The sequence below is a fragment of the Sceloporus occidentalis genome, unplaced genomic scaffold (assembly GCF_023333645.1).
Source record: "Sceloporus occidentalis isolate IW3139 unplaced genomic scaffold, rSceOcc1.0.p SCAF_5, whole genome shotgun sequence".
NCBI classification, from domain to species: domain Eukaryota; kingdom Metazoa; phylum Chordata; class Lepidosauria; order Squamata; family Phrynosomatidae; genus Sceloporus; species Sceloporus occidentalis.
The window spans coordinates 58,266,482-58,292,014 of record NW_028316985.1 but is presented as its reverse complement, the minus strand read 5'-3'; the positions used below and the strand labels follow the sequence as shown (position 1 = coordinate 58,292,014).

Genomic DNA, 25,533 nt, shown 5'->3' with positions numbered 1-25,533 from the left:
AAGGCCTCATTCCCACTACCTTTTAAACCGGATCACAATTTGGTTTGAACTGGTTCAAATGACCCTGGTTCTACTTAAATAGAATCGCAGAATTCGGATCGCACACTGATTTATGTGTAAGTGGGAATGAGGCCCAAGATTCAGCTCTGCTGTACCTTTTAAAAGTAAGAAATAGACAGCCCTCCAAAATACTGCACCCAAACCCTATAATGGGCAGTCTCTTGTTTTTCAAAATAATTTGGGTGGGTTAGTTGACCCTTGGTGGATCCTAGAAACAGGGAAATTTTCCCTCAAAGTTTTACATCAACCAAAGGACATTTTGTTTCATATTGCCTTCCTTAAGATAACTTACCATCGATATTGTTCACAACAGTCATTGTAAGGGGCCCTGGACTGAAAGTCAGCATATACATGTTTTAATAAATACAATTTTAAATCAGATTCATCAGATATATGTTTAAAGGTAAGCACAAATTGAGTTTAAGAATTTAAGCAGGTGGCTGCTTGTCTATCATATTGATTTCTTGCATATCAACTCAATACTGCGTTCCTCTCCATACCCAGAAGGATACATTTTTTGACAGCTGGCTTTATTAATGTGGAGAAAGTCAATCTTGGCTTCCTACATCCCACTGAAGCCTGGAATAGTTGGCACTTGCCCATCCTGTTGTCAGCAATTTCTGAAAAGTCCAATAGGTTAAGTTACAGCAGAGTGTGTTAAAAGTAGTATTTCCTGATAATTCTCTATTCTGCCTTGCTCTTTTGTTTCCTTTAAAGCACCTGTAGTTCTGACTGTAATCTTAACAACTTTGCTTAAAAAATTGATCTTTTTTTAAAGAAAAACATTCTGTACACTAGCCACATTATTCTGTATGTAGATGAAAGCTACAATTTTAGCCCCACTTACCTGGGAGGAACCTTCACAGAAAGACAAGATTGCTTCTGACAGGGAGGGATTACCCTTGGTTCATCTGATGCAATTGCTCCAGGTATAGCTTATTTCAGCTTTCCTCCCAGTTGCTTCCTATATCTCCCAATGTTTCTTATCACTGTTTTCTGTGTCATTTGAGAAAGTGAATAATAAATGGATGGAGTAAAATTGTTAGTCTTAAAATGAAATTTGAGCTGGAAATGAGCTCAAACATTAAGTATTTTGAGGTCCCGTAGTGCATTTTGTATTTGTCATTTATTTAATTTTCTATACAGTGCTTCCTAGCAGAGCTCACCCATTCACACTTGGGAGGGAGGCTATTTCTGGAACTACTTAAGGTGCTCAGCTACCTTAAGTAAATGTTTAGAGGATTGTATTAAACATGTTTTTGTCTTTAATTCTAATTATAGGTTTGGGGATGAGGAAGCTTTTTTTCTGTCGAGGGGTTAATTTTAGGAATTGCGTGCTGGTAATGCCAACAGTTATCCCTTATTGTCTTTTCTCCCTCTTAAGTCTCCCTGTGAGTAGATTACTGAGGGAGGAATTGATCATTCTTGCCAAGTCTGGTCTGATAGGTAAACAGATCAAGACCCATGGATTACCTACCCTTGCCAGAAAGATATGCAGATGCAAAAGAACTGGATCACTGCCAATTCAGGGATATTCTAGTTCCACGCTACAAATATTCACCCTTTATTTTATTTTAAAGAAGACAATCTCTACATAACTTTCCAAATTTTCAAACAGCCCTAACTATTTGGCTCCATCAGTATTGCCCCCTGCAGACTTTGATTCTTTATTTAAAGTGTTGCACACCTAACAAGCTGTACAAAATGAACAACTCTATTGCATTGCGGTGTGTGTGTGTGTGGGGAACCTAGGAGGTATTAGCTCTCTGTATGTGTATATGTGTGTAATGAAATAACCTTGGTCTGTCTTGGTTACTTTGAATACATACCGACTGGTAACCCTGTTATAGAAGTTAAGAGATTTGACAAAATAATCCACTGTGTCTGATGGTGGTGAATATTTTTCCCTGGCCAGATAAAGGATACAGGCCTGTTTGTGTGAGAGAGAGTAAGGCAAAGAGGAATGTTTTACAGTTTTTAATTTTGAGAATGACACAAAGAGGGAATATTTAAAAGCACAGAATTAGATGAAGGTGAAGTATCTTCTTGAAATAAAGAGGAGCTCTATGAATAACTGATGCAGCGGTAGCAGCTGTGGTATTAACTGAAGAAATATATTTGCTCTTATTGTGCTCTGCTACTAGTGTATTTGTAAATAAAGAAAATATTATAAAGTTTTCTCTTTCCTATTGAAACATTCTTGTTTTACGGGTTCTCTCATCACCCAGAGAAGTGCGGAGTACACTTCATCATTGTATATTGCAGTACCAAGTGGCAATTCTAGCTACATTTGGATCTGAAAATAGAGTGGCCATTCCTAGCGTAGCCCTTTAGAATTATAGGTGGAATGCAAGGAGCTAGTGATTAAACTTTGTTGATTCAACAGTATGATAACAAGCAAGAGAGATTTCCACAGATGTAAATATTGGAAGTACTGAAGTGGAAGGTCAAAGTAGCTTTGGCATCTCATGGTTTGTGTTCTACCTGCTGTGTTTGTGGAAAACTACTTCAAAGTTAATTGGGTGAAAATGTGGGTAAAAAGGCTTTCCCAGAAGAGAGTGCAAGCAAGCCAAACCAACCTACTTCTACAGGCACGGACCTTGAGCTTCATTGATTTACTTTGATTCAGACCATCTGTACTCAAACAATTAAGAGCCTCCAAATCTCCTAAGAGTTTCCTTCCTCTGATTACAACATATGCTGCTTGTTAAAACACAGAGGTAAATAGTTAATATATTTCATATGAGTAGCTGTGATAGTCTATGACCACAAATACAACAAAGGGTCCTGGGGCACCTTGAAGATTACAGATTTGTTGTGGCATACATTTTGGTGGACTTGAGGCCATGTAATCTGTTTCACAAGTGTTATTACACACATATGTAAATCATAGCCCCCAAAACAATAAAATGCAAAAGATAGTAATGTTCATTGTGACACTTCTATACAATTTATCAAAACAGGCCTCATGACGTAACTGGCAAAGTGCGACATGCGGATGCTATGCGTCTGCTACGTCATAATGGCGGCGCCCGTGTACGTGGGGCGCCTCCATTATTGCGCCACCAGTACGTGCTAGGGTTAGGGACCATGCGGTTGCTGCACGGTCCCGTAACCCTCCAGTGAAGTCTTTCAAGTTCCAGCAGTGCACATATGTACTATCCATAATACAGCAGTATACTTGTATTCGTTTTACTGCTGTTAATTTCATGTGGAAACCATACTCTCTATTTAGCACTAGACAGAATTACATATGGAAACACAATTTAGTTTCATTTATAGGTTCCGGTTCTTTCTCTTCATTGCTTGGTTGCTGTATTAATGTGACATGTCTGATTTTATCTGAAAGGCAAATTCTTAAGAATACTCGTAGACACATTATTCAGCTGCATCAGTTTCCAGTGCAGAAATCTCTGTTGTGTTCATGGTGTGGTTTGATTTTTTTTATTTTTCTTTACCTCAAGCACACTTTAAATTCTGATTACCATATCCTCCAACATTTCACTGATGAAAACTGAAACACCTGTGGCTAAGCAACATCAGAGTGTGGTTAAAATGTTGGAATGCTTGTGCAACCTGAAGTGCACACCACTGAAGCTTTGTGCCTGGAACACATACCACAGAAGCCACTAAAGTTGAGTGCAGGCTAGAGAACTCCCTCTCCCTCATACAGAAGTTGCAAACATGACAGCACACTGAGTTCTGTCAAGGTACAAATCTTGCTCTCACTGATAGAATGTCTCACCAGTATTATACACCACATACCAACCACACCAAGTATTGAAGATCCTCTCTTATATACATGTCCAATGCTGGAGCTTTTAGCCCAGCCCTTTGCTGGTGTGTTACACTTATTTCCTGTCCCACATTTGGCATGATTCTGCACGTTTGCCACCTGGTGACTCCATGTATTGCCAGTGCGTCTTCAGCTTCCTATGACAACAGTCTTTAAATGCTAAATCATCATGGTTCCTTCCTGAACCAGAGTTACCTTTGTCCCACGTGCTGGACATTTTCCCTGGATACTGCCATCCTAACATAAAATGGAAAATCAATTAATGAGGAAGAACACACAAGACAGGAGAGACTGCTGCAGTTTGCTTTTGCCTGGACTTACCGGGAAGGGCAAGTTTCTGCCCTCCCCTATCCTCTTTCCTCACTGAGTTAACTTTGTATTCATTTTGCAGCAATTAAAGTAAACCACAGATGAAAGGAAACAGTGGGAGGAAGAGAGGGAAACTCGGACATCTCAAAAGCACCTAAAAAGGACAAAGGATTACCTGTGGCTATCTCTGACAAATTGGGGCAGTTTCATAAATATGGAATACTTAACATTTGGAATGAAAAGACAGCTCCATTTTAGGAGAACATTCTTCAACAATTTTGGGGAAAATACTGGATAGCATCATTGTTGAATGTCGACTAAGAAATACTTTCTGAGTTATAGTGTACTGGCTGGTCAGGTTTGTGAAGCATGTGTGGTAGTGCCAATGAAACACATATTTATTGTTAAACAGGAGAGTTACAATTTGATTCTTTTCAGTCATTCTACTTTGTTCCAAAGGCTTTCTTTTTGGGAGATACTCTTTGCTTATATTGATATTCCATTTTATGGCTACTTTGTAAACTTTTTGGCATTCTGGACACATATCCTTCATCTTAATTCATTTCTATAAAAATTTGTTCCAGATACAGGATACACATTTCAGATGTGGTGAGGTGACAAAATAAATTGGCCTAAATTCAGTGTCATCTCAGCTCCTGAAGACTAGTGTGATGAATATTTATTCCTCTTCCTTCCCCACTATTAGTCATCCATGCTTTCCAAAAAGGGTTCTGGAGTTTTTTCCTCTCTCTTAGGAGAAGTTTTTAGGATCTTGTAGGTAGCTGCAGTGGAAGGTGTATCTTGCGAGATCTACATTGTCATTCATACAAATTAATACAGGGATAGAAATAATTCAGCTCTACAGATGTTGTAGGTCTGCAACTTCCATTTACCCTTGGCAGCATAGCCAAGGGTAAGGAATGGTATCAGTTGCACTCCAACAATATCTGAAGGGCCATGTGAAATCCTCCACTCCTATGTTAAAGTATGCCTTACACAGGAAAATGTACCGCATTCTCCTGTCTCACAGAAATCATTGCTGGCCTAACTTTCTAATAGGTCTATCTTCATGTTGAGTTATTGGTTTCAGGACAGATGCTAGGAATCAGATTGCATTTATAAGGCATGAAAGGCTGGAATTCTCTTGGTACTTAAAGGCATGCTGAGCTTCCACAGTTGGGAAAGCTATATTTAAACCACAAAACACTATAGTTGCTATAGGTTTGTTTTTATTGTTGCAAGTTTTTTAAGTGCTGTTAGCAATTAGAAATAGAAAACAAAAGGGAACACATTATCTTTGTCTGTTAAGTTAACCATAGAATAAATTTTAACAAGAATAGCTTTATTGTAAGAAAAGAAAGGAAGATATATTTTAAAAGAAGAAATGAGGGACATATTTCAGAACCAAAGACCCTTGATTTTGCAATAGAACAGAACAAGCAGTTAAAGAACCTTGGTACATTTGCAAGGTATTCTGTTAGCATAAACCTTTTTGGAAGATCCAAATGCATCTGAGGAAGAAGATTTGGAGGTAAAATACATGGGCCAAATGAAGCAGCTTCAAGCCACTTTGGAGGCATGCAGTTGGACAAAGCGGCCAGCTGTGCCAAAGTGGCGCTCCTGTCCTTAGGACCAGATCAAAAAAGGAGCTGGGATGAACTGACTCCTGGCAGTGCTGGTCAGCCCCTGCATATACAATCTGTCTTGGGAGTGGACTGTGGGGACAGTGGGGTTCTGACCCACTTCTGGATGGAAGGGAGTCAGACCGCTCTTTCGTGCCCATCTGCTCCGGTCCTAAGTCTACAAAAGCTCATGCTGCCAACTTCTTTCTTTCAGTTAGTCTTATAGATGCTACAAGATCTCGTCACATATTGATTCTACAGACTGACCCGGCTATATCTTTGAATTCTACCTTTTTGGGACATGTAAATATTTCTGCATCTAAACATATATTTTTTAAACTATACTTTTTGTTTGTTAAAACATTAAAACTCTTCAATTTTGTGCTAATGTCCTTCTTAATTCTCCAGTGGGCTTTGAGTTTACTGGAGATGAATTAATGAATGAAGACAGATAGAACTTTCACATGTAATAACAAGGCACTCTTTTCTTGTGAACCAGTAATCTTAGTTAAGGTGTTCACTAGCATTATAAATGATAATTTAAATTTTATTCCTGGATAATATCCTGAAAATACTGCATTTCTTCTATAAGTCTATTAACTAATTCAAAATTGCTTGGAGAATAGAAGAATATGTTTTAAACCTACAAGCAGCCCATGGTTCAAGAATGGTTCCCCATCTCCCCTAAGTGGAAGGATAAGTCCACCTCTCTGCTCAAAGCATGGATTTGGTGTGGAAAACTAATTCAATTGCCAAGAGATTTTTATTTTCAGAGGGTTCAGTGATGATACTTCTTTGTCCCAGTAGCCTTTAATGCAACGTGAAATCTGTTCTGCATAATCCAGCCAGCATTCCATATGAACTGGATTACTTGTGTGCTTTTCCATCATGCCCAGCATTCTTCCCAAACCTTTTTTGTCTTTGTTGTTGCCTTAAAATCTAACCAAAAGAAGCTCTGGGAAAGTCTTTCTCACTATGGCATGTGAGGAATCCTAATAATTATTGCTCTACTGTTGGATTACAATTGGTCTATTTAGACTATTTCTCTTAATATGTATAAGCAAAATAGAAAAGCACATTGCATTTTAAAAACAAAATTATTTTGCTAGACCAGGTTTTTAGGTAATATAAAATTATAATTTCTTTTTGATATACCAGTGAGGCTTTGGACACATAAATTCTACAAAAGTAGGTTTTTCAGGTTAATTGCTATCTTGCAAAGAGCTCACTGCATATCAAATTACTGTATTATGTCAGAAGCAAATGTCAGAAGGTAAGATATGGGAAAGTCGATAATCATCTACACATATCAAAGTAGTCCCAGTGGGTAGATGATTGTAGGAATAATCTCTAGGCAAGGGCAACCAATAGAGAAGAGTCAGCAATTGCTGTGACAGATACCCATGACAGAGGAAGGACACTGTTTATCTGAGATTGCCAGCTGCTCTGACTAGGAGTTAAGCCATCAATGAGTGTAGCTTGATTTAGTGAACAGGTTTCCTTTCATTAATATATGTGTCTAAATATTTGTAAGCTATGGCTTTTTATAAGCAACTAAACACCTTTTTTAAAAGCAACTTATAAGGAACTTTTTATAAGCAACTAAATAGGATTGTACACTCCCATTACATGTTATGAATTTATTATTTCATTTTTATTAAAATATTTATATTTCATTCTATTTGTGAAATGAGACAAATGTGAACCAAAGAATAAAATAATTTCTTCTTTGGTCACGTTTTCTATCTCAACTTGGTTTATGTTATATATTATATGTAGAGTTATAAATGTGTTCATATTATGTATAGATTTAAATAGTCATGCATTGGTAAATGATAAAATATTCATATGATTGTATATTCTCCTCATACAAATTAGGAATGGAAATTCTTAATTTGACAACAGAATAGTAAATGTTGTTCTCTGTGAGAAACCACCTAATTACAACAAGAGTACCACAACCACATGTGGAATGAATCTGTCAGTAGGCTGTAGTAATATCCCAGAGTAGCCTTAAGATCAGTGCAAGTAGTAAGTAGCAGCCAGGCCATGACTCAACATGCCTATGGCGCTATATAAATAAACATAAACATAAACATAAACATAATAATAATAATAATAATAATGGATATAAATCTACAAGAACTGACTTGTTCTGCATCTGATGTATACAATCTAGAAGAAAAAGAACAAGCAGAGGAAAAACATGTAATTTTTTTAGAGGAAATAACATGATCCCTTTGCCACTAATTTGAAAGGAGGCACTGGACAGTGTTTATGATCACAGAAATAAGGATCACAAATGTACGCATTTATTTTAGATAGGTGTGCCTAATATGTAGTTTATGCATATGAATTATGTTAGGGAACTTGAGACACATTATTGGTTATCAACTCTGCCAGGTAGCTTAGGCTGTGAAATGGTGACAAATGAAAGCACACAGAAAGTTTCATGACTCACACTTATTATGCCAGGGATAGTAGAGACAGAGATTCCCAGACCCACTAGCTGAGAGCTGGCTAAATCACACCTCTTGTTCTTCACCATGCTGAAAAAGAGTAGTAATTGACTGTCAGCCAAAGGCAGATGAGTCCCAGCCTGAGCTCCTCCAAGCATTGGTTGACAACATGACAAAGAATTATTCCTGTCTCCAGTCAGAGATCAGAAGGAACAGCAGAGATTTCCTTCTAGTTTGTTGGAATCCCTTACAAGTGCAAAGGAATGCATTTCAGTTATCTACAATCTGTGACTGCATATAGCAGGTTTTTTTTCTTCCTTACAAGGGGTTGTACCCTACAGAGCATAGGGGAATTTGTGGAAAGGCAGTGTTCCATCTCTCTATATAATAATATACTAATATATGAATAAGAATAATTGCATCTTGAGAGCCAGCATGGCATAGTGGTTTGAGGGTTGAACTATGACTGGAGATCAGGGATCAATTCTCAGCTCAGCCCGGAACCCCACTGGGTGACCTTGGGCAAATTCCATGCTCTCAGCCTCAGGGGAAGGCAATGGCAAACCCCCTCTGAACAAATCTTGCCAAGAAAACCCATGATAGGTTCACCTTACGGTCACCATAAGTTGGAAACAACTTGAAGGCACACAACAACAACAAAATATTGCATCTAATGGGTCATATTAGACCCATGGGCTAGATTCCCTTCTCGTCCTGGGTATTGAGGCAACAAATTATTTTAGTGGGAGGACATTGCCTCCTTTTCAGTCCAGTTCTTATTGTCTTTGCTTTACTGGAACTGCTACCATATTTGCAATCACATGTGTATGTGCATCTCGTGGTTCAAGTGAAAACAAAGTAGTTCTCTCAAGCTTGAAACTATCCATCCTTGGGGTATTGGCAAAGAACACAAAGAAACTAATTACTGTGGACATCTTTGGGCAGTGCTCAAGCAACAGCAAAGAAATTGTTAGCTTGACTCCTCATGGAGTTAATATTGTATAAACTTTCCTGAAGTTCCTAGTTTCCTGATTGACTGGCTTCCAGAACTCTTCTACATAATTTATTCAAAACACATATGCCTTTCAAACTCTGGATGCTTTAAATGTTGGGATGTTTTCCAATAAAAAGTTACATATATTTACTTTTGCATGATCGAATCCTCCTTAGCCAGTCTTCAGTAAATACTGTTTCTCATTTAACTAGATGATAGTTGTTAAACATCAAAGTTCATCCTGTTCACCATGTTTGCAAACTCTTCAACCTAAAAATTAAAAAGTTAAAGCTCATATTACACATTGTGATACTTTGCTACCATGCCTGGAGAAGCTTTGAAACCTGAAAACATTAAGGAAGTAATTTTGTCACTTGGATTATTGTAATCAATCTCTGTTTATCTTGAAGTGAATAGTTTAGCACTGCAGACTCATGAAGAGAGTCTGTTTTTAAGATGAAAAGAGGAATATCCAGTTTCATGTTTCCTTTAGGTGTTTGAAATTTCAGAACTCTGCTCAGATTATAGTGGCCAGATAGGATTTTTCCCCCTTATATGGAAAAGGTTTTCATGTAACCAGCAGAGCAGAAGCCAGAATTTAATTTCAATAACATGAATCCTTAACACTGCAATCTTAAGGAAACCTACTAGGAAGTAAGTCTCTGTGAACTCATTTAAGTAATTGTTCAGAATGGATTGGGTGAATTAATATTTTTCTGAACTGCAAATGTTTGCAACAATTATTTGATTGCAGTTTGTTTTCATTACTATATTTATTATGTTTTGGAACACAGCATCGTTTCAATATACCTGTGTATATATATAGTGTGTAGCAAGAACTGTTCCGCACCATCGCTATGAACTTTTCTATACTTTGGAAACAATCTAGAACTGGAATGAATTTAAGTATTCTTAAGGATTCTTAATTTAGCTGTATAATTTGGAACATACACGGAGGCGGGTCATAATGTTCTTACTGTGGATTAGTTACTTATTTACTAAGCAATGGAGAGTCAGATCTACTATGCACCTCACATAGAGATCTACCAGCAGATATTTCCTCTCCCATCCCTGTTAAGACGGATTGCAGTTATTGCTCCTTTGTCCCATTGGCTCTGGGACATGTTGTACTCTTGCCAAGCCAGCTGATTCATTTCTTAGAACACCAGATGCTGTGGTTAGTGATCTTTGTTAGACAGAAAATTATCCTTCTGCTTCCTTCCTCCCAACATTTACAGTATTAAATAAAACTTCTTACGTTTACAATACAGAGTGTTTCAGCAAGAATAAATACAGAGTGCTACAGACCTCATAAGGCAGTGTTTTAAATTTCCATTTTCACCAAGTTTCTGATACATCCTTTTATTAACTTCACACATAGCAACAAATCTAACTTTTGACTGGTTATTTTTAAACTATCTGCAGAATTAGATTTGTTAACTAGTCTAAGGTATATCAGATTGTTGTACGGTCCATTAAAGCAAGATTTAGAGTTAGAACCTATAGAAGTAGATTAATCCAAATTAAAACTTGTATTTTAAAATAGTACAAAAATATAAATAAATATATGGGGTTTTAGGGTCCATATGCCTCAGATATATTTTGATGATTTGGGGAAAAAACAACCAAGTTGTTACAGAAGCTGAAAATTCAACATAAATAATATTTTCAAATAAGCACCCAGTAGCTTTGTTGTTATCTGCCATCAAGTTGACTTGATCATATATTGACCCTATGAAATAGAGACCTCAGAGGATCCTGGTTATCAAAGCTGTCCTGGTTGAGTCACATCTTGCAAACTGAGGGACATGGCTACCTTGGTTGCGTCAATCCACCTGTGGTGTGGTCTTTCCTTTTTTGGTACTGCCTTCCACTTTACCAAGTATTACCATCTATTCCAGTGAGTCAAGTTGTCTTATAATATGTCCAAAGTATGATGGTGTCATGTACAGGAACAAATGAGTTCAGAAATCCAAGCTTGCATTTTCAAAATCAGTAAAGCTTTATGCAGAAACTATTGCTGTTCACCACAGATACATGTTATCACAACTAAAGAACCAGTGTCAGCAATGCATAATTAAAGCACACACAAAATTCAAAATTTCACTGGGCTGCAAATTCATTTCTCTTTAAACCAAAACACTCTCCTTTCCCCCCTTGCCCATGAACGCCTCTCCTTAAGCTCTTACACCATCTGTTCTTAGGAGACTGACCTTGAGTCTCCAGGCACAGCCTCAACAACCTTCCCACATGCTCATTAACCAGAAAGGAATGTGGGCAATAATATTAGCAATTAACACATTACTACATGTCCCATCATTTAGCCACTGTACTCTACAATACACTGTGCGCAAGCAAAGCTATGGCATGCAAACCCAAGGCAGGCAAGCTGAAGGACTCAGTTCTTGACAGCCAGCCTCACTTCAGTCATCTTTGCTCCTAGAAAGAGTTCAGGCTTGATTTGCTCTAATATCGTTTTGTTTATTTGCTCATGGTATCTGTAGAATTCTTCTCCAACAACACATTTCAAATGGGTCGATTTTCCTCCAGTTAGCTTTTTTCACTCTCCCACTTTCACAACCATCCATAGAAACTGGAAATACTGTGTCCACAATCTGCTTTACTAATTAATTCATGTATGGCACATAAGAGATCTGAAAGGAAGTCACAATGTACTAACATGTATTGCATGTCACAAATGTCTCTCTGCCTGATTGAATAAAGGAAATTTATACCACAAGGGACTAGGTAAACAGATATTTACAAATCTGATACAAGTGGTGGCAGCATACCTAAAGTATCATAATTTTTAGGGGTGAAAGAGCTTTTAGTCTTTTGTAATAAAATGATGGCTTGTTGTTAACTGTCCATAAGTTGACCCCAAGATGGACATGCATGAGACATCTCCAAGACCTTCTCCACTGCTTTGCTTAGGTTCTGCAAATTCAGACCCATAGCCTTCCTGATTGAGTCTATCGATCTGACATGTGATCTTTCTCTCTTTTGTACATAGTGATGTGGAATATAATTGATTGGAGGTTTCTAACTTTAGCGCTCAATTGCAGATCTTCACAGTTTAAGATGTTGTCTAGTTCTTTCATACCTTTCCCATTCCTAGTTGTCTTCTGATTTCTTCACTACAGTCTCTGTTCTGATCAATATTTGATCCAATGTATGGGAAATCTTTATTTCGATTCACTCATTATCTAGATTGAATTTATGTAGATCCTCTGCATCCATTATTTTTGTCTTCTTTGTTCAGCAGCAAGCCTGCCTTTTTCTTTAACTTGCCTTAGTAATTGTTCCAAGTCTATGATGTTTCCCACCAGTATTATGGTATCATCTGCATATCTCAGATTGTTGTTATTCCTTCCTCCTATCTTCACTCCTCCTTCCTCCTGAGTCTAAACTGTTCTTTGTGTGATATTTTATGCATACAAGTTAAACAAATAGGATGATAGTATGCAGCCTTGCCTGACTCCCTTGCCAATTGGGAACCTTTCTCTTTCTCCATATTTTGTTCTAACTGTAGACTCTTGTCCTAAGTACAGATTTCTCATCAGGACTATCAAATTTAGTGGTACTCCCATTTCTTTAACAGCATTCCATAGACTTTTGTGATCTATGCTGTCAAATACTTTGCTATAGTCTATAAAGCAAATGTCGATTTTCTTCTGGAATTCTTTGGTGCACTCCATTAGCCATTATATGTTTACAATGTGGATTTCTCTCTCCATATAAGAATGGAGTCTATGATGCAGAGTTTTGAGCATAATTTTGCTTGCATGGGAAATTAATAGTTATTGCAGTCTTTTGTGTCTCCTTTTTGTGGATGAGAATGTATTCTGATCATTTCCAGTCTGTTGGCCATAATTTTGTTTTCCATATTTGTTGGCATATTTTAGTTAACACTTGAGTTGATTCTGTCTGTGGATGGTAGCAGTTCAACTGGAGTATCATCTCATCCTGGTGATTTATTTATTTATTGGTATTCCCAATTTCTCTTATTTCAGCTTTCACCTTGCTTTCTAGAATTTGGGTTTAATCTTTATATGGTTGCTTATTCCATGGTGTCATTCATTTTATCATCTTCTGTCTGTTGCTTCCACTGTCTTTTTATAGCTTTCTTGACTGCATCCACACTAGAGAAACAATCCAGTTTGACACCACTTTAACAGCCATGACTCAATGCTATGGAATTCTGGGAACTGTAGTTTTGTGAGACATTTAGCCATCTCTATCAGAGAACTCTGGTGCCACAGCAAACTACAGTTCCCAAAATTCCATAGCACTGAGCTGTAGCAGTTTAAGTGGTGTCAACCTGGTTTACTTCTGCAGTATGGATGCAGACTTCTGCAGTGCTGATGCAGCTGTTGTTGTATAGTACATTCTTCTGATCATAGAGAATCCCTACCCTTTGTTTGAACTTCCCTTTGAGTTACTGAATCTTGTGGGAAAGGTCTCTTGTTCTTGCCTTTTTCTTATTGTTGTTCTATTTCTCTGCATTGATCATTATAGTAGTTCTCTTTATCCTTGCATATTAGTCATTTAATGGCTGCATTAATGGACCTGGTTCAATTTCTATCTCCCTTTCTTTTAGTTTTTCATCTTTCCTTTACTGCTTGAAGTGTTCTATCTGTTATCCATTGTTTCTTCTCTTTCTTTTTGACCACCTATAGTGTTTTCCTGCATTCTTGCATGACTATGTCCTTGGCTTCTGCTCATAGTTCTTCTGGTACCCAGTCAATTATGCTTAATAACTCATATCTGTTTCTTATATTTTCTGTAAATTCTGTTGAGATGTTGGTCAAATCATATTTTGGTATGATTACTGGTTTTGTATTCTTCTTCAACTTTTTGATATAAGTAGTTCATAATCTGTGCCACATTCAGTACCTCTTCTAGTTTTGGCTGCAAGGATACTGCTTCTCCATCTTCTGCTTCCAATTATGTAGTTTATTAGATTTTTGTATTGATCATCCGGTGATGTTCATGTAAATTGTCTTCTCTTTGGTTGTTGGTTAGAGTTGAATTATTAGAATCAATGCTCACATCTAACAGACTGGCCTATACAGGAGAGGTTGAAGAAACAATTCTGTTATGATGGTCATCTGATGCAAATCATCTTGTAAAATATGGTGTCTTCCTCACCTGCAACGTGATTCAAATGTAAATGTTTACATTCAACAGCCAAACTGTACATATTTATCTAGTCCATAATTCTACAGATAATGTTTGAAAACTCTGTGGAGGGATGCAAAAATAAAAAATGTTAGCATACTTTCCATCCCAGAGGTACCTTAGTTCAGCAGAACTTATGCTATGAGAATGTGGAGGCTCACATCCTTTGTATTGTGATACTTGGCAAACAGCTAGTACAAAACAATGTCTTCCATAGGACAAACCCTTCCTGCGTTGATATAGTTAAGAATTTTTCCAGCGGCTTTAATGAACACAAGTGCAAAGCCCTACATGAAAGCAATTCCAAGCATCTTAGCATGGTTTTAAGCATTGCAAACCAGCCATCATAATGCTCACATAACAACTGTTTTTGTTCTATCACCTACATTCTCATTTTAACAACCTTCAATTAGGTGTTCAAAGTAGGTAAGCTCTTGAACACCGACTCTGAAACTTTTTTTTTACAGTTCCGCTTTATTACAAACTTTATAACTGCTTTCTCCAAAATGTTTTTGAAGAAGCTTTCAAAACGTTTATCGCGTTTCCGCTGTCACTTTTAAAACTCCAGTTAAAATTTCTTGCTATAAACATATTATATGGTGTGGTATTATTTTAAAATGTTTGGTTTTTAAGTACTTTTATATTTTTAAATTGTATTCTAGTTCTAAATTATTAATCTGTTTTAACAGTGTAATAGTTTAATTCTATTCTAATTGTCACTTTTGTAAGTTTTTAATTTTAATTGTACTGCGTTTTTAGACTAAGCCGTTTTGAGTCTCAATTTTGGGGGGAAAGTGGGGTACTACTATTACTACTACTACTATTAATAATAATATGGGGCTACCTGCCCAACAATTAAATGTGATTTCACCCTGTTTTGAAATTTACCAGTTTAAATGACACACAGCTAACATGGGAGGAATCTGGGGTGAAACCACATTCTTGGGCTAAACACTGAGGCAACATAACCCCCAGTTTACTCCAGTACAAACCAGAATGTGGGGCCTACATGCTGTTATGGAGATGGGGGAAGGGGCCAGCACCATTGCTGCCCATAATTTTTTTTTACCACTTGCCAATTGATTGCACATGCGCACAAACGGTCAACTGCACCATCGATCCATTACACATTGATGAACACAATAATAATAATAATAATAATAATAATTTATGTATACCCCGCTCTTCAGCCAAGGCTATCAGGGTTTAATCATACCATTAACAATCTGGCCAGTCCAACAGGAGCCACAGAGGAAGGAGGAAAAGAGGGCATTTACTGGGTCCTGCTATGCCAGCCTGATGTAGTGGTTTGAACGTTGGACTGTGAGTCTAGAGACCAGGATTTGAATCCTGGCTCAGCCATGCAAATCCACTAAGTGACCTTGGGGGAGTCACACTCTCTCAGCCTCAAAGGATGGCAGTGGCAAACTCCCTCTGAAGAAACTTGCCAAGAAAACCCCATGATAGGGTTGCCATAACTTGGAAATGACTTGATGGCACACTACATCAACGACAAACTCTGCTTTAATACTCACCAGCCCTTTCTGCTTGCTAGACCTGTGAACCACCAGAACTTTGGAAAACGTCCTTTCAGCAATTAGAGTCAATTTGCATCAGGTAAGCGATAGCCAGGGTTTGTTTGGAAGAGCTGACCTGCCCTAGAAGCAAGGGACGGTCCTCTACAATGTTGGAAGACACAGGCAAAGACCTGTGTCTTGTTGCGTCCAGGCAGGGTGACCAGATGTGCTAATGGCAAAGGAGGACAAGATACTGAATGGAGGACATTCAAGAAAAATATAGCACATGGCCAAATAAAAAACTTGAAAACACACTTGTATGAATGTAAACCCATACTTCTTAGTCCTGCTCAAAATGGAGGACATTTTGTCATTCCTCCTGGAAAGAAGGTTGAAATGTAGGGTGTGTCCTGGAAAAGGAGGACATTTGGTCACTCTGTGCGTGACTTCAAGTCGTTTTGGACTGATGGCAAACTGTAAGTCATGGACATGAAGGGATGTCATATTGAGGAGGGAGTAAGCTTGTTTTCTGCTGCTCCAGAGACTGGGACCCGGAGCAATGGATGCAAGCTGAAGGAAAAGAGATTCCACCTCAACATTAGGAGGAACTTCCTGACAGAAAGGGCTGTTCCACAGTGGAACAAACTCCCTCAGAGTGTTGGGGAGTCTCCTTCTTTGGAGGTCTTTAAGCAGAGGCTGGATGGCCATCTGTCAAAGGGGATGCTTTGACTGAGAGTTCCTGCATGGCAGAATGGGGTTGGACTGGGTGGCCCTTGTGGTCTCTTCCAAATCTAGGATTCTGCAATTCAATGAGAAGAGACTATCTAGCATGTGGGTATAATATGGCCCATCAGATGCAATAGGTTGTTGTTGCTGTTGTATGCCTTCAAGTCATGTCCAACTTATGGTGACCCCATCATGGTTTTTTCTCAGCAAGATTTGTTCAGAGGGGGCTTGCCATTGCCCTCCCATAAGGCTGAGAGAGTGTGCCTCAGGCAAGGTCCCCCATTGGCTTTCCATGGCTGAGGAGGGACTTGAACCCAGGTCTCCAGAGTAAAGCCCAATGCTGAAGCCACAGCCCTTTCCCTCTCCTGCGCCATGGGGCCTCCAGGGCTGAGGCTTTCTTTTGTTTGCTTCCCAAAACCCTGCCTCCCTCCCTCTCTCTCTCTCTCTCTCTCAGGCGGATATTAGGCCATCCTCCTCCTCCTCTCCCACTGGCTGCCCTTTGGCCCCGGGTTCAAGGTGTTCTCAAGGCGAGGAGGAGGAGGAGGGACCAGGCCCAGCGGGGGACCAAGAGCAAACACGAGGCTCCAAACACTGGCATAAACATAAGGCCATGCTTCTTAGCCCAGCTCAGAACGAAGGTCAAGGCAAGCTCCCTGACTAGTCCTGCTCAAAATGGAGGCCATTGGGGCTCCCTAGTCCTGGAGGGAAGGCTGAAGTGGAGGAGAGTGGGGCTCCCCCCTGGAGGGAAGAAGGGAGGGAAGGCTGCGGCGGAGGGCGTGTCCTGGCTGGGAAGGAGGGAGGGAGGGAGGGACGTGCCTGGCCCCTGCCTGCCTGCCTCCGTGCCTCCTTCCCTGGGTCCAGTCTGCAGGTGGCGGGGGAGGGGAAGGAGGCGGGGGCTCTGGCTCTGAAGCGGCAGGAGCCGCGGAGGGCGCTGTCTGGGAGGCTGCCTGGCCAGGGACCCATGTGGCGGCGGCGTCGGCGTCGGAGGCAGGGAGAGGGCCCCTGCCCCGGAGGAGCCTCCTCAGCCTCAGCCTCAGCCTCAGGGGCAGCATGAGCAGCGGCTACAGCAGCTGGGAAGAGTCCGAGTCGGAGGAGTTCTTCTTCACCGCCCGCACCTCCTTCTTCGGCAGCGCCCCCGGGAAAGCCAAGCCCCGCTCGGCCGGAGAACAAGTGAGTCCAGGCAGCAGCCAGGGAGGACGCCGCTTCTTCCCCCGGAGGAGACTTCTTTCCAGGAGGGCTTCCATCATGTCAGGGGGTCCGGAGGTCCTCCTTTTCCAGGGCACCTCTTCCAGGGGAATTTCAAAATGCCCTCCATTTTGAGCAGGACTCAGAAGCGTTGATTTACATTTAACATGAGTGCCTTTAGCTTTGTATTCCTTCATGCCCTTCTCCCCCTTTTTTGGAAGGTCCTACATTTTCCGCGGTGCCTTGTCCTCCTGCGTCCACACTGCAAAAATAACCCGGTTTGACGCCGCTTTAACTGCCCCGGCTCCATGGGATGGGGTTCTGGGATTGCCGTAGGCTGTGTTTGGTGGTTTCAGGACTGAGAGAGCGTGACTTCTTCTTGCCCAAGGTCCCCAGTGGGCTTTATGGCAGAGGTGGGATTCGAACCCTGGTCCCCAGAGCCCTAGTCCAGTGCTCAGACCATGCTCTCTCCCTATGAGGAGATCTATACCCAGAGCTTAGTTATGTATATGTTATTTACAGCATTCATTTTAGGAAAGTTGCTTTTGCAGACTGCAGCTCACATTATCCCCAACCAGGAACAGGGCAGTTTTGGGAGCTGGAGTCCAAAGAGCCCTCTTTCCAGTCTTTGCACCCACCCAAATATGTCCCCTCCCCTCCAAAACATGAGGTGAGCCCTTTCCTATCCCTCCCCCCATCTTTCAAGGGTCTCCAAAGAAAGAAGCTGGAGCCAGTGTGGGGCAGTGGTTTGAGTGTTGAACCAGGACTTCCAGAGACCTGGGACTCTTTTTAAGGTTGTCCAAAAGATGCTGTTTTGGAGCCTTGCTTCTGGGTCATTTCCAGAGCCTGTCTGGGTGGAAGAGGTTGTGACCAAAATATGGTGGTTGTCTAGAGTTGGTTGCTCATGTGTCACTCCTGAAGCCGCATGGCCTTTCAGCCATAACCCTCATGGGCAAACAGATTTGGGATTTTCAGGAAAGCGCATAATTGGAACCAGTGGCCATCCTGTATAGTCTAGCTCTGGAGGCAAAAAAGGAAAACTCTGCCTAGGTTTTTATCCAGCCATCGAAAGGATGTTCATTGGCACAGCATATGTTGATTTGTAGTCCAGTGCCAAACAGTTAGAAGGCACAAATCATTTGTACAATAGATGTACTTCACTCTCTCGTTGTTTTTGTGTGCCCTGTAGTGAACCTGTTGCAGGGTTTTCTTGGCACATTTCTTCAGAGCGGGTTTGTCATTGCCATCCTCTGAGACTGGAAGAGTGTTTCTTGCCCAAGGTAACCCAGTGGGTTTTTGTGCTTGAGTGGGGATTCAAACCCTGGTCTCCAGAGTCATAAACCAATGCTCAAACCATTGCACCACGCTATCTCTCAACTGCTATAGTACCAACCACTGTGGCACAAGTAGCTCTGTCCCCTCTGTACATAGGATATTCCCATGAAAGAGAAAGAGCTAGTGTGGTGGTGTGGTTTCAGCATTGGACTATGACTCTGGAGAGCAAGGTTTGATCCCCACTAGGCCATGGATGACTTTTGGAAAGTCATGCTTTCTCAGCCTTAGGGGATGGCAAAATGACACACACACACACATCCACATTGAAGAAACTGGCCAAGAAAAGCACATGAGAGGCTTGCCATAGGGTTGAAAGGACTTGAAGGCAAACACACACATTGTCAGGAGAAGCACTAACTGAGGTTGTTTTAAAAAGACTTACTTCATGCTTCACACACAGAAAGTTTGCACACTAGAGATCAAGCATACATGTTGCTAGCAAGCATGCACACACTAGACTTAAAGGCTGTAAAATGTAATGCCAGCTGTAATAAGTGTTTCTGACATGACTCTGTTGACAGTCAAATTGTGCTTCATCAAAACTTTTGTGATGCTTTTTGGTGTCAAACGCAAACACTTTCTTGTCTTCTCCCAAATTAATTTCCCCAAAACTAATAAATCACTTTTCTGTGAGAAAGACGCTTAAGATCCTGCAATAAACTGGGTTGTAAAGTAATAGGTAATAGGCTTTTTGCTATTGAGTTGCACATTTCTTAAAACAACTAAAGATATATTTGGATGTGGTCTTCTTGTTAGATCTAACAGGTTCATCTTCTGAGTTAAAAGATAAGTGTTTGAACTTTTTGTATAGTGGAATAGTGAGGGTAAGATCTAGTGTTTACACAGAAGAAAGTCTCAGGGTGACATTAGTGGTTATGAATTGAGGTTATAATTGAAATCTGGGCTGCAGACATGATCCTAAAACAGCCATAATCTGCCCCTTAATGAGGGAGTGGACTCTGGCTATTCCTAAGTGCTTTTTTTATATGCAAGAGTTGTAGTAGTTGCTAGGAGATGGCTTGAAGGCAACAAGTTGAAGCATTCCTTATGGTCTCAACAGGCCACAGTTTGGCCTCCACTCCTTGGCACTGATGTCGAAATGTAGTTGGTGATAAAAGTGGGCAGGAACAGATAGATAAGGAGTATGAACAATACATTTGATTTCAGTTCTGTGTGTCGCAGGTGTGCATAGCATTTTACAGAGAAATATTAACAGAGGCAGGTTCCTGCTGCAAGTGTCTTGCAATCTGGGTTAAAGGGAGGAGAGAAAGTCAACAGAAGGAGAGCAAGATAGGAAAAAAACCCAAAATAAATGGAAGGAACAAATTAAATGGGAAGCAAGACTAGCAAGGGATGAAGACAAACAAATGTAGTTATGTGTATCTTAGGCTCAAATTCTGTTGAGGAAGAGAAGTAAAGGAGTAAGCCAAAAAGAGGGAAAGTGTAGTCTTCCACATGTTATTGGACTACAACTTCCATTGTCCCTCTCTGTGGTTGCTATGGCTGCTGGGAGTTGTGATCCAAGAGCAGCTGGAGGGCCGGATATTCCCAAATACTCGGTGAAGGCAAAGGTTTCACAGAAGGAGGGATTAGGACTGTGAGTTGTAGGTTTGCTTGTTTATTTAAAGCATTTCTACATTGTCCTTGAACCAAATGGGCTCCAGACTAATTTACAAACAAATAGGTAACTTGACTATCCCAGCCCACAGATTTACAATCTAAATTGTGTGTAAGGGGAAGAGGATGGGGGTTGAAAGGGGGAAAAGTAGTGGCTCCATGCAGATGTCCTCAAAAGAACTTTTTGCCATAACTAAGATTTGAGAAAGCAAGGGAAGATAGCTGTAGCCATTTATAGGATGATCTTTGAGTGGCTGTGGTTGACAGAATTTGGGGGACAAAGATCAGGGACAATGATACTGTATATCAGTGATAGATAAGAAGACAAAGAACCAAGGAAGAGCATGGCTGTAACATTAAAAGGAAGGACACAGTCTGTGGGTGATGGGGGTGCTTTGTTAGTAGCAACACAGAATTATGGCACAACAAGCAGTGATGCCACGTGTTTCCACTTCAGCCTCTTGGTGTAATATGAGAGGAAGGGACAGGATGAGCTTTACCATTAGTTATTCCTTAGTCCAAGTATCAGGCTAAATGATTTTTTTAATATTTCTTTAGTGTCGGCACTAGGTGTGTCTGAGGGAGAGAACCGTGTCTCAAATCACTGAAACATTTATTATTGAGATATTCCACCAGGCATGCAGATAAAATGCACAGGCCTTTTACATGTTTACTACTACTTTATGGAGTTTTTGCTGCACATTCTGGTTCCTATTTATTTTTATTGGATTCCACTCTTCAGTTAAAATCCTTTCTGAGCAGCTACCATGGGGAAAGCAAATGCTTAAAAATAATGACTGGATAATATAAAACTTTGTGAAATCATAGTAGCAGAAAATATAATACTTATTGAAACAACAGCTAAAGTTTAACATCTTAAACACTATTTTTCTGAAGGAACCAACCATGCTGACATCTTATTCTAAACACTTAGAGCAGAATAAGGATAGTATTGGCCTGTTTTAATAGGACTGTTCTAGGGATTAGTGAGGTGCCATAATGGAAGTCTGCTAAGTCTGCACTTTGAAAAACTAATATGTAAGTATTTATTAAGATGTTCTAGTCTCTGTCATTAGCATAAATCAACTATGTTGTTCAGGAGCTGTTGAATTACCATGTTTAAATTTTAAATGTTTTAAGTACACTCATCCCTCCACATTTGCGGATTTGATTATTCACGGATTGTATGAGTATGTTCTCTAGGAATATCTAGGTCCTCCAGTTCAACTCTGCGGTCAACTTTAACAAAAAGTCGCACTGAAGGATCTAGAGATTCCTGGAGAGAACATTCTACTAGGCATTTGTAGCTCCTCCAGCACAATTTTATGGTCAATATTTGGCAGATGTTGATTACAAAATTGCACTGGAGGACCTAGAGATTCCTGTTCTCTCTGGAAAAACATAGTTTTGTTATTACTGTTTTCCCACATTCACAGGGGTCCTGTGCCCCTAACCCCAGCGAATGTGGAGGGATGAGTGTATGTTGCAGTGAGTAGACGGTTTCTAGAGCATGGTTGGAAATTGTGTTGTGCAAATGTCTAGAAGCATGCACAGATGTTGTTGGATTGCAGGTCCCAGCAGTCCTAGCCAAGACAGCCAGTGATGGAAAATGTACGGAGCTATAGCCCAACATGATTTGGAGGGCTAAATGATTCCCACTCCTGTTCTACAACAGGATATTTGAGGATTATGCTGCCTTACTGAAATGCTATGAATATACGGATGAATAAAATCTGTCGTGATACATTTGATTTCTTTTAAATCACTTAAAGTGGAAATTTGAAGATAGTTGAGTGCTAAACTCTAGTGAGTACAATACATTTCCTCTGATTTCCTTGCTCATTGACCAGAGGGGTTGGCCAATCCAAAACTGGATTTAACCCATTCTTTCCCCCTCAACACACTAATCCAACCATTCTATTGGAGGCTTATTACAATGTTGTGTATAACAAGATGGTGAGGAAGCACAAAATGTTTTTCCATTTGTTGCCAAATTTTGAAAGAGGCCAAAGTGTACTTTCTCTGTGTCCCCCTCATTAAGTCAGAAAACTGCTTACAGTAAAGCACACACACTTGCTTTTTGTTTGTTGACTAGAGTTTTTAATTACACTGTTGTTCAGCTGTTGTCACGCATGAGATCCACGTTCAACATCTATGGTAGTTGCCAAACAAACCAGTCACATCGCAGGTCACCAGGTATTAAAAATAATGAATTCAAAATTTGTGAAAGAGGACTGGAAGTGACAAGTAAGGTGAGCTCTAACCTGGTCATAGTTATGACTACCGCAAACTAAAATACAGCACAAATAGAATCTGTCACCAGGTGAAAAGTGAATGAGTCATTTGCTTCCACTTTTGAGCCGAGAAGAAACATATTTGCTTTGGGGATTATTACTCAAATAAGGTTTCTTAATTTGAATACACCAGATTATTTTTTATATTCTTTAAAGCAAGCAGGAGATGGCATTTTTGTAAAGAGATTAATATCTTAACTTAATAACATGTGTTGCTGGTAAAGTCTGTGTGCCTGAATATCCCTTTAGAGTTGGGAAGGAGAATGTTGACATTGAGGTCAGAGGAAGCAGCAAGTATAAATCACTCCACCCATCTGCTTGCACTTTACTTGCATTGCCCTTGTGGAGTTGGCACTGCCTATTGCTGGCATTTCTCATTCTCCTCATTTCCTGAGGCTTTCCGGTGTGTCCATCCACATTTTTTATGTTAAGACAAAGAATTTTCCCAACAAAGAATGACAATCATGGATAATCTAGTTGTTTTTCTTTTCCAGTAGTTAAGAAACTACCTGTCTCTCGATGTAGGAAGGCCACAGTATGTGTTCCCATATTTGATATGTGTTCAGTTTCCCCCTAGTATTTCATTTTGGTACCTTTGATACCTAGCATGGCACAATGGTTTAAGTGTTAGACTCCAACTCTGAAGACCAGGGTTCGATTCCCAACTCAGCCACAAAAACCACTGGGTGATCTTGGGTATGTCTCATATTCTCGGCCTCAGGGGAAGGCAGTGGCAAAACTCCTCTGAACAACTCTTGCTAAGAAACTCCCATGATAGGTTCACCTGAGGGTTGCCATAAGTCAAAAGGACTTGAAGGCACACAACAACAGCAACAGTAAATCTTTGATATATGGTCAGTGGCCTTTAGAAAGTGTTGTTCTGTCCACAAACACTATGTTTCATGCCCCTAAAATGGTTTAGATAAGTTCAGGCTGTAATCCTATACACACTTATCTGGAAGCAAGTCTTGTTGAACTCACTAGGTTTTACTTCTGAGCAAATATGTAAATATTTGTGTCCCGTCTTTTTAGATTGTAAGCCTGAGGGTAGGGAACTGTCTAATTAAAAAGATTGCATGTACAGCGCTGTGTACATTTACAGCGCTTTATAAATAAAGGTTAATAATTATAATAGTAATAATCAATCATGTTATGATTATTGGGAGTAGTAATTCTAATGCCATTTTGTTTTTTAAAAAACACTTGATGCTACTCTTCAGAGCATGGGGTTATTCCATGCAAACTTAAGTTACATACAAATTGTATTTTGGGGATTTATTTTTAAATTATCATTGGAACAATAGGAGGCAGTTTTATAAACTATTACAACCCCATTGGAGAGGTCACTTGTACTGACTGAATTACCTAGAGTGGTTTGATAGAGGACAGAAGAAAACTTCCAACTACCTATTTCTTTTCAGACTCCTTAGTATCATTATCCTTTTCAAACAAATGGACAAAGTACAGTTAATTTGAAGATTTCTGCTACACTTCCTTAAGACAAGTACTGTACACTGGTGCCTCGGGTTACGAAATTAATTCGTTCCACCATTCCTTTCGTAACCCAAAAATTTCGTAACCCGAAAAGGCTTTCCGTTAGCACTGGAAAGCCTATAGCTGCACTTTGCAGCATTTGAATTTCGCGCCGAAATGAATTTCGTAACCCGAAAAATATTTCGTAACCCGAAACAGTTTTTGCCAATCCAACTTTTTCATATCCCGGAAATTTCGTAACCCGATCATTTCGTATCCCGAGGCACCAGTGTATTCCCCAAACTGTCTTGGCTGCATATACATTGTTCATTTTCATTGGGTGTTAAACTGTTGAGATCTTAAAAACTGACTTCCAAATCATTATATACTTCTGGATTTCAAAAAGTCACTTGAGTTTACATTACTAATACCAGAACTGGTGATAGGTCCTTTATATCTTCTTGTTCAAGATTCTGTCTTTCTGCCATAAACATTTGCTTGGACTTGGAGTTGCTATGAGAGCAAGTAAACTCCCCTCCCCTAAAATCAAGTATTAGGATGTTCAGACAGTTGTGAGATCTAATAAACTTAATAAGCTTAATATTCTTAATTCCTTTTCTATAGATAAAACTCAAATAGCAGGTATGAATTTGGAATACGTGATAAACATATATTGGATTATTTCAGAAGATTTTGCTTGAGAACTGCTATATATAAACTTATTCTAAAAAAAAGGTTTGTTATTAGTATCTGGATCAGTTTATTTGGTTGAATGTTTTGGTTACTACTAACAGAGCGAAACCTTCCTTTGTACTGTTGGGCCATGGACCTTAGTTTTGCACAGAAAAAGGCCAGACTGTTAAAATACTTAAAAAGATGAAGAAATTTAGAATGAATATAGGTTTAGGTATCTGCTTTAATGTGTCATGACTTTTGTACTTCTATCCCTAAAATGTCATAGCATC

General features: G+C 39.7%; 1 protein-coding gene across 2 annotated transcripts in view; it reads left to right on the top strand.

Annotated features, from left to right (window-relative positions):
- The window catches only part of LOC149312213 (ras association domain-containing protein 3-like), an 86,405-nt gene that overhangs the window by 37,959 nt on the left and 22,913 nt on the right, over positions 1 to 25,533 (top strand). Inside the window, exon 1 of one of the 2 annotated variants that reach the window (XM_089524199.1) lies at positions 17,545 to 17,834. The exons of the other annotated variant lie outside the window; for it this stretch is intronic. Coding sequence (XP_089380325.1) covers positions 17,715 to 17,834 — 120 coding nt within the window. The 5' untranslated portion in view covers positions 17,545 to 17,714. Of the gene's footprint in view, positions 1 to 17,544; positions 17,835 to 25,533 lie in introns of those variants that run through there. 2 annotated transcript variants of the gene reach the window in all.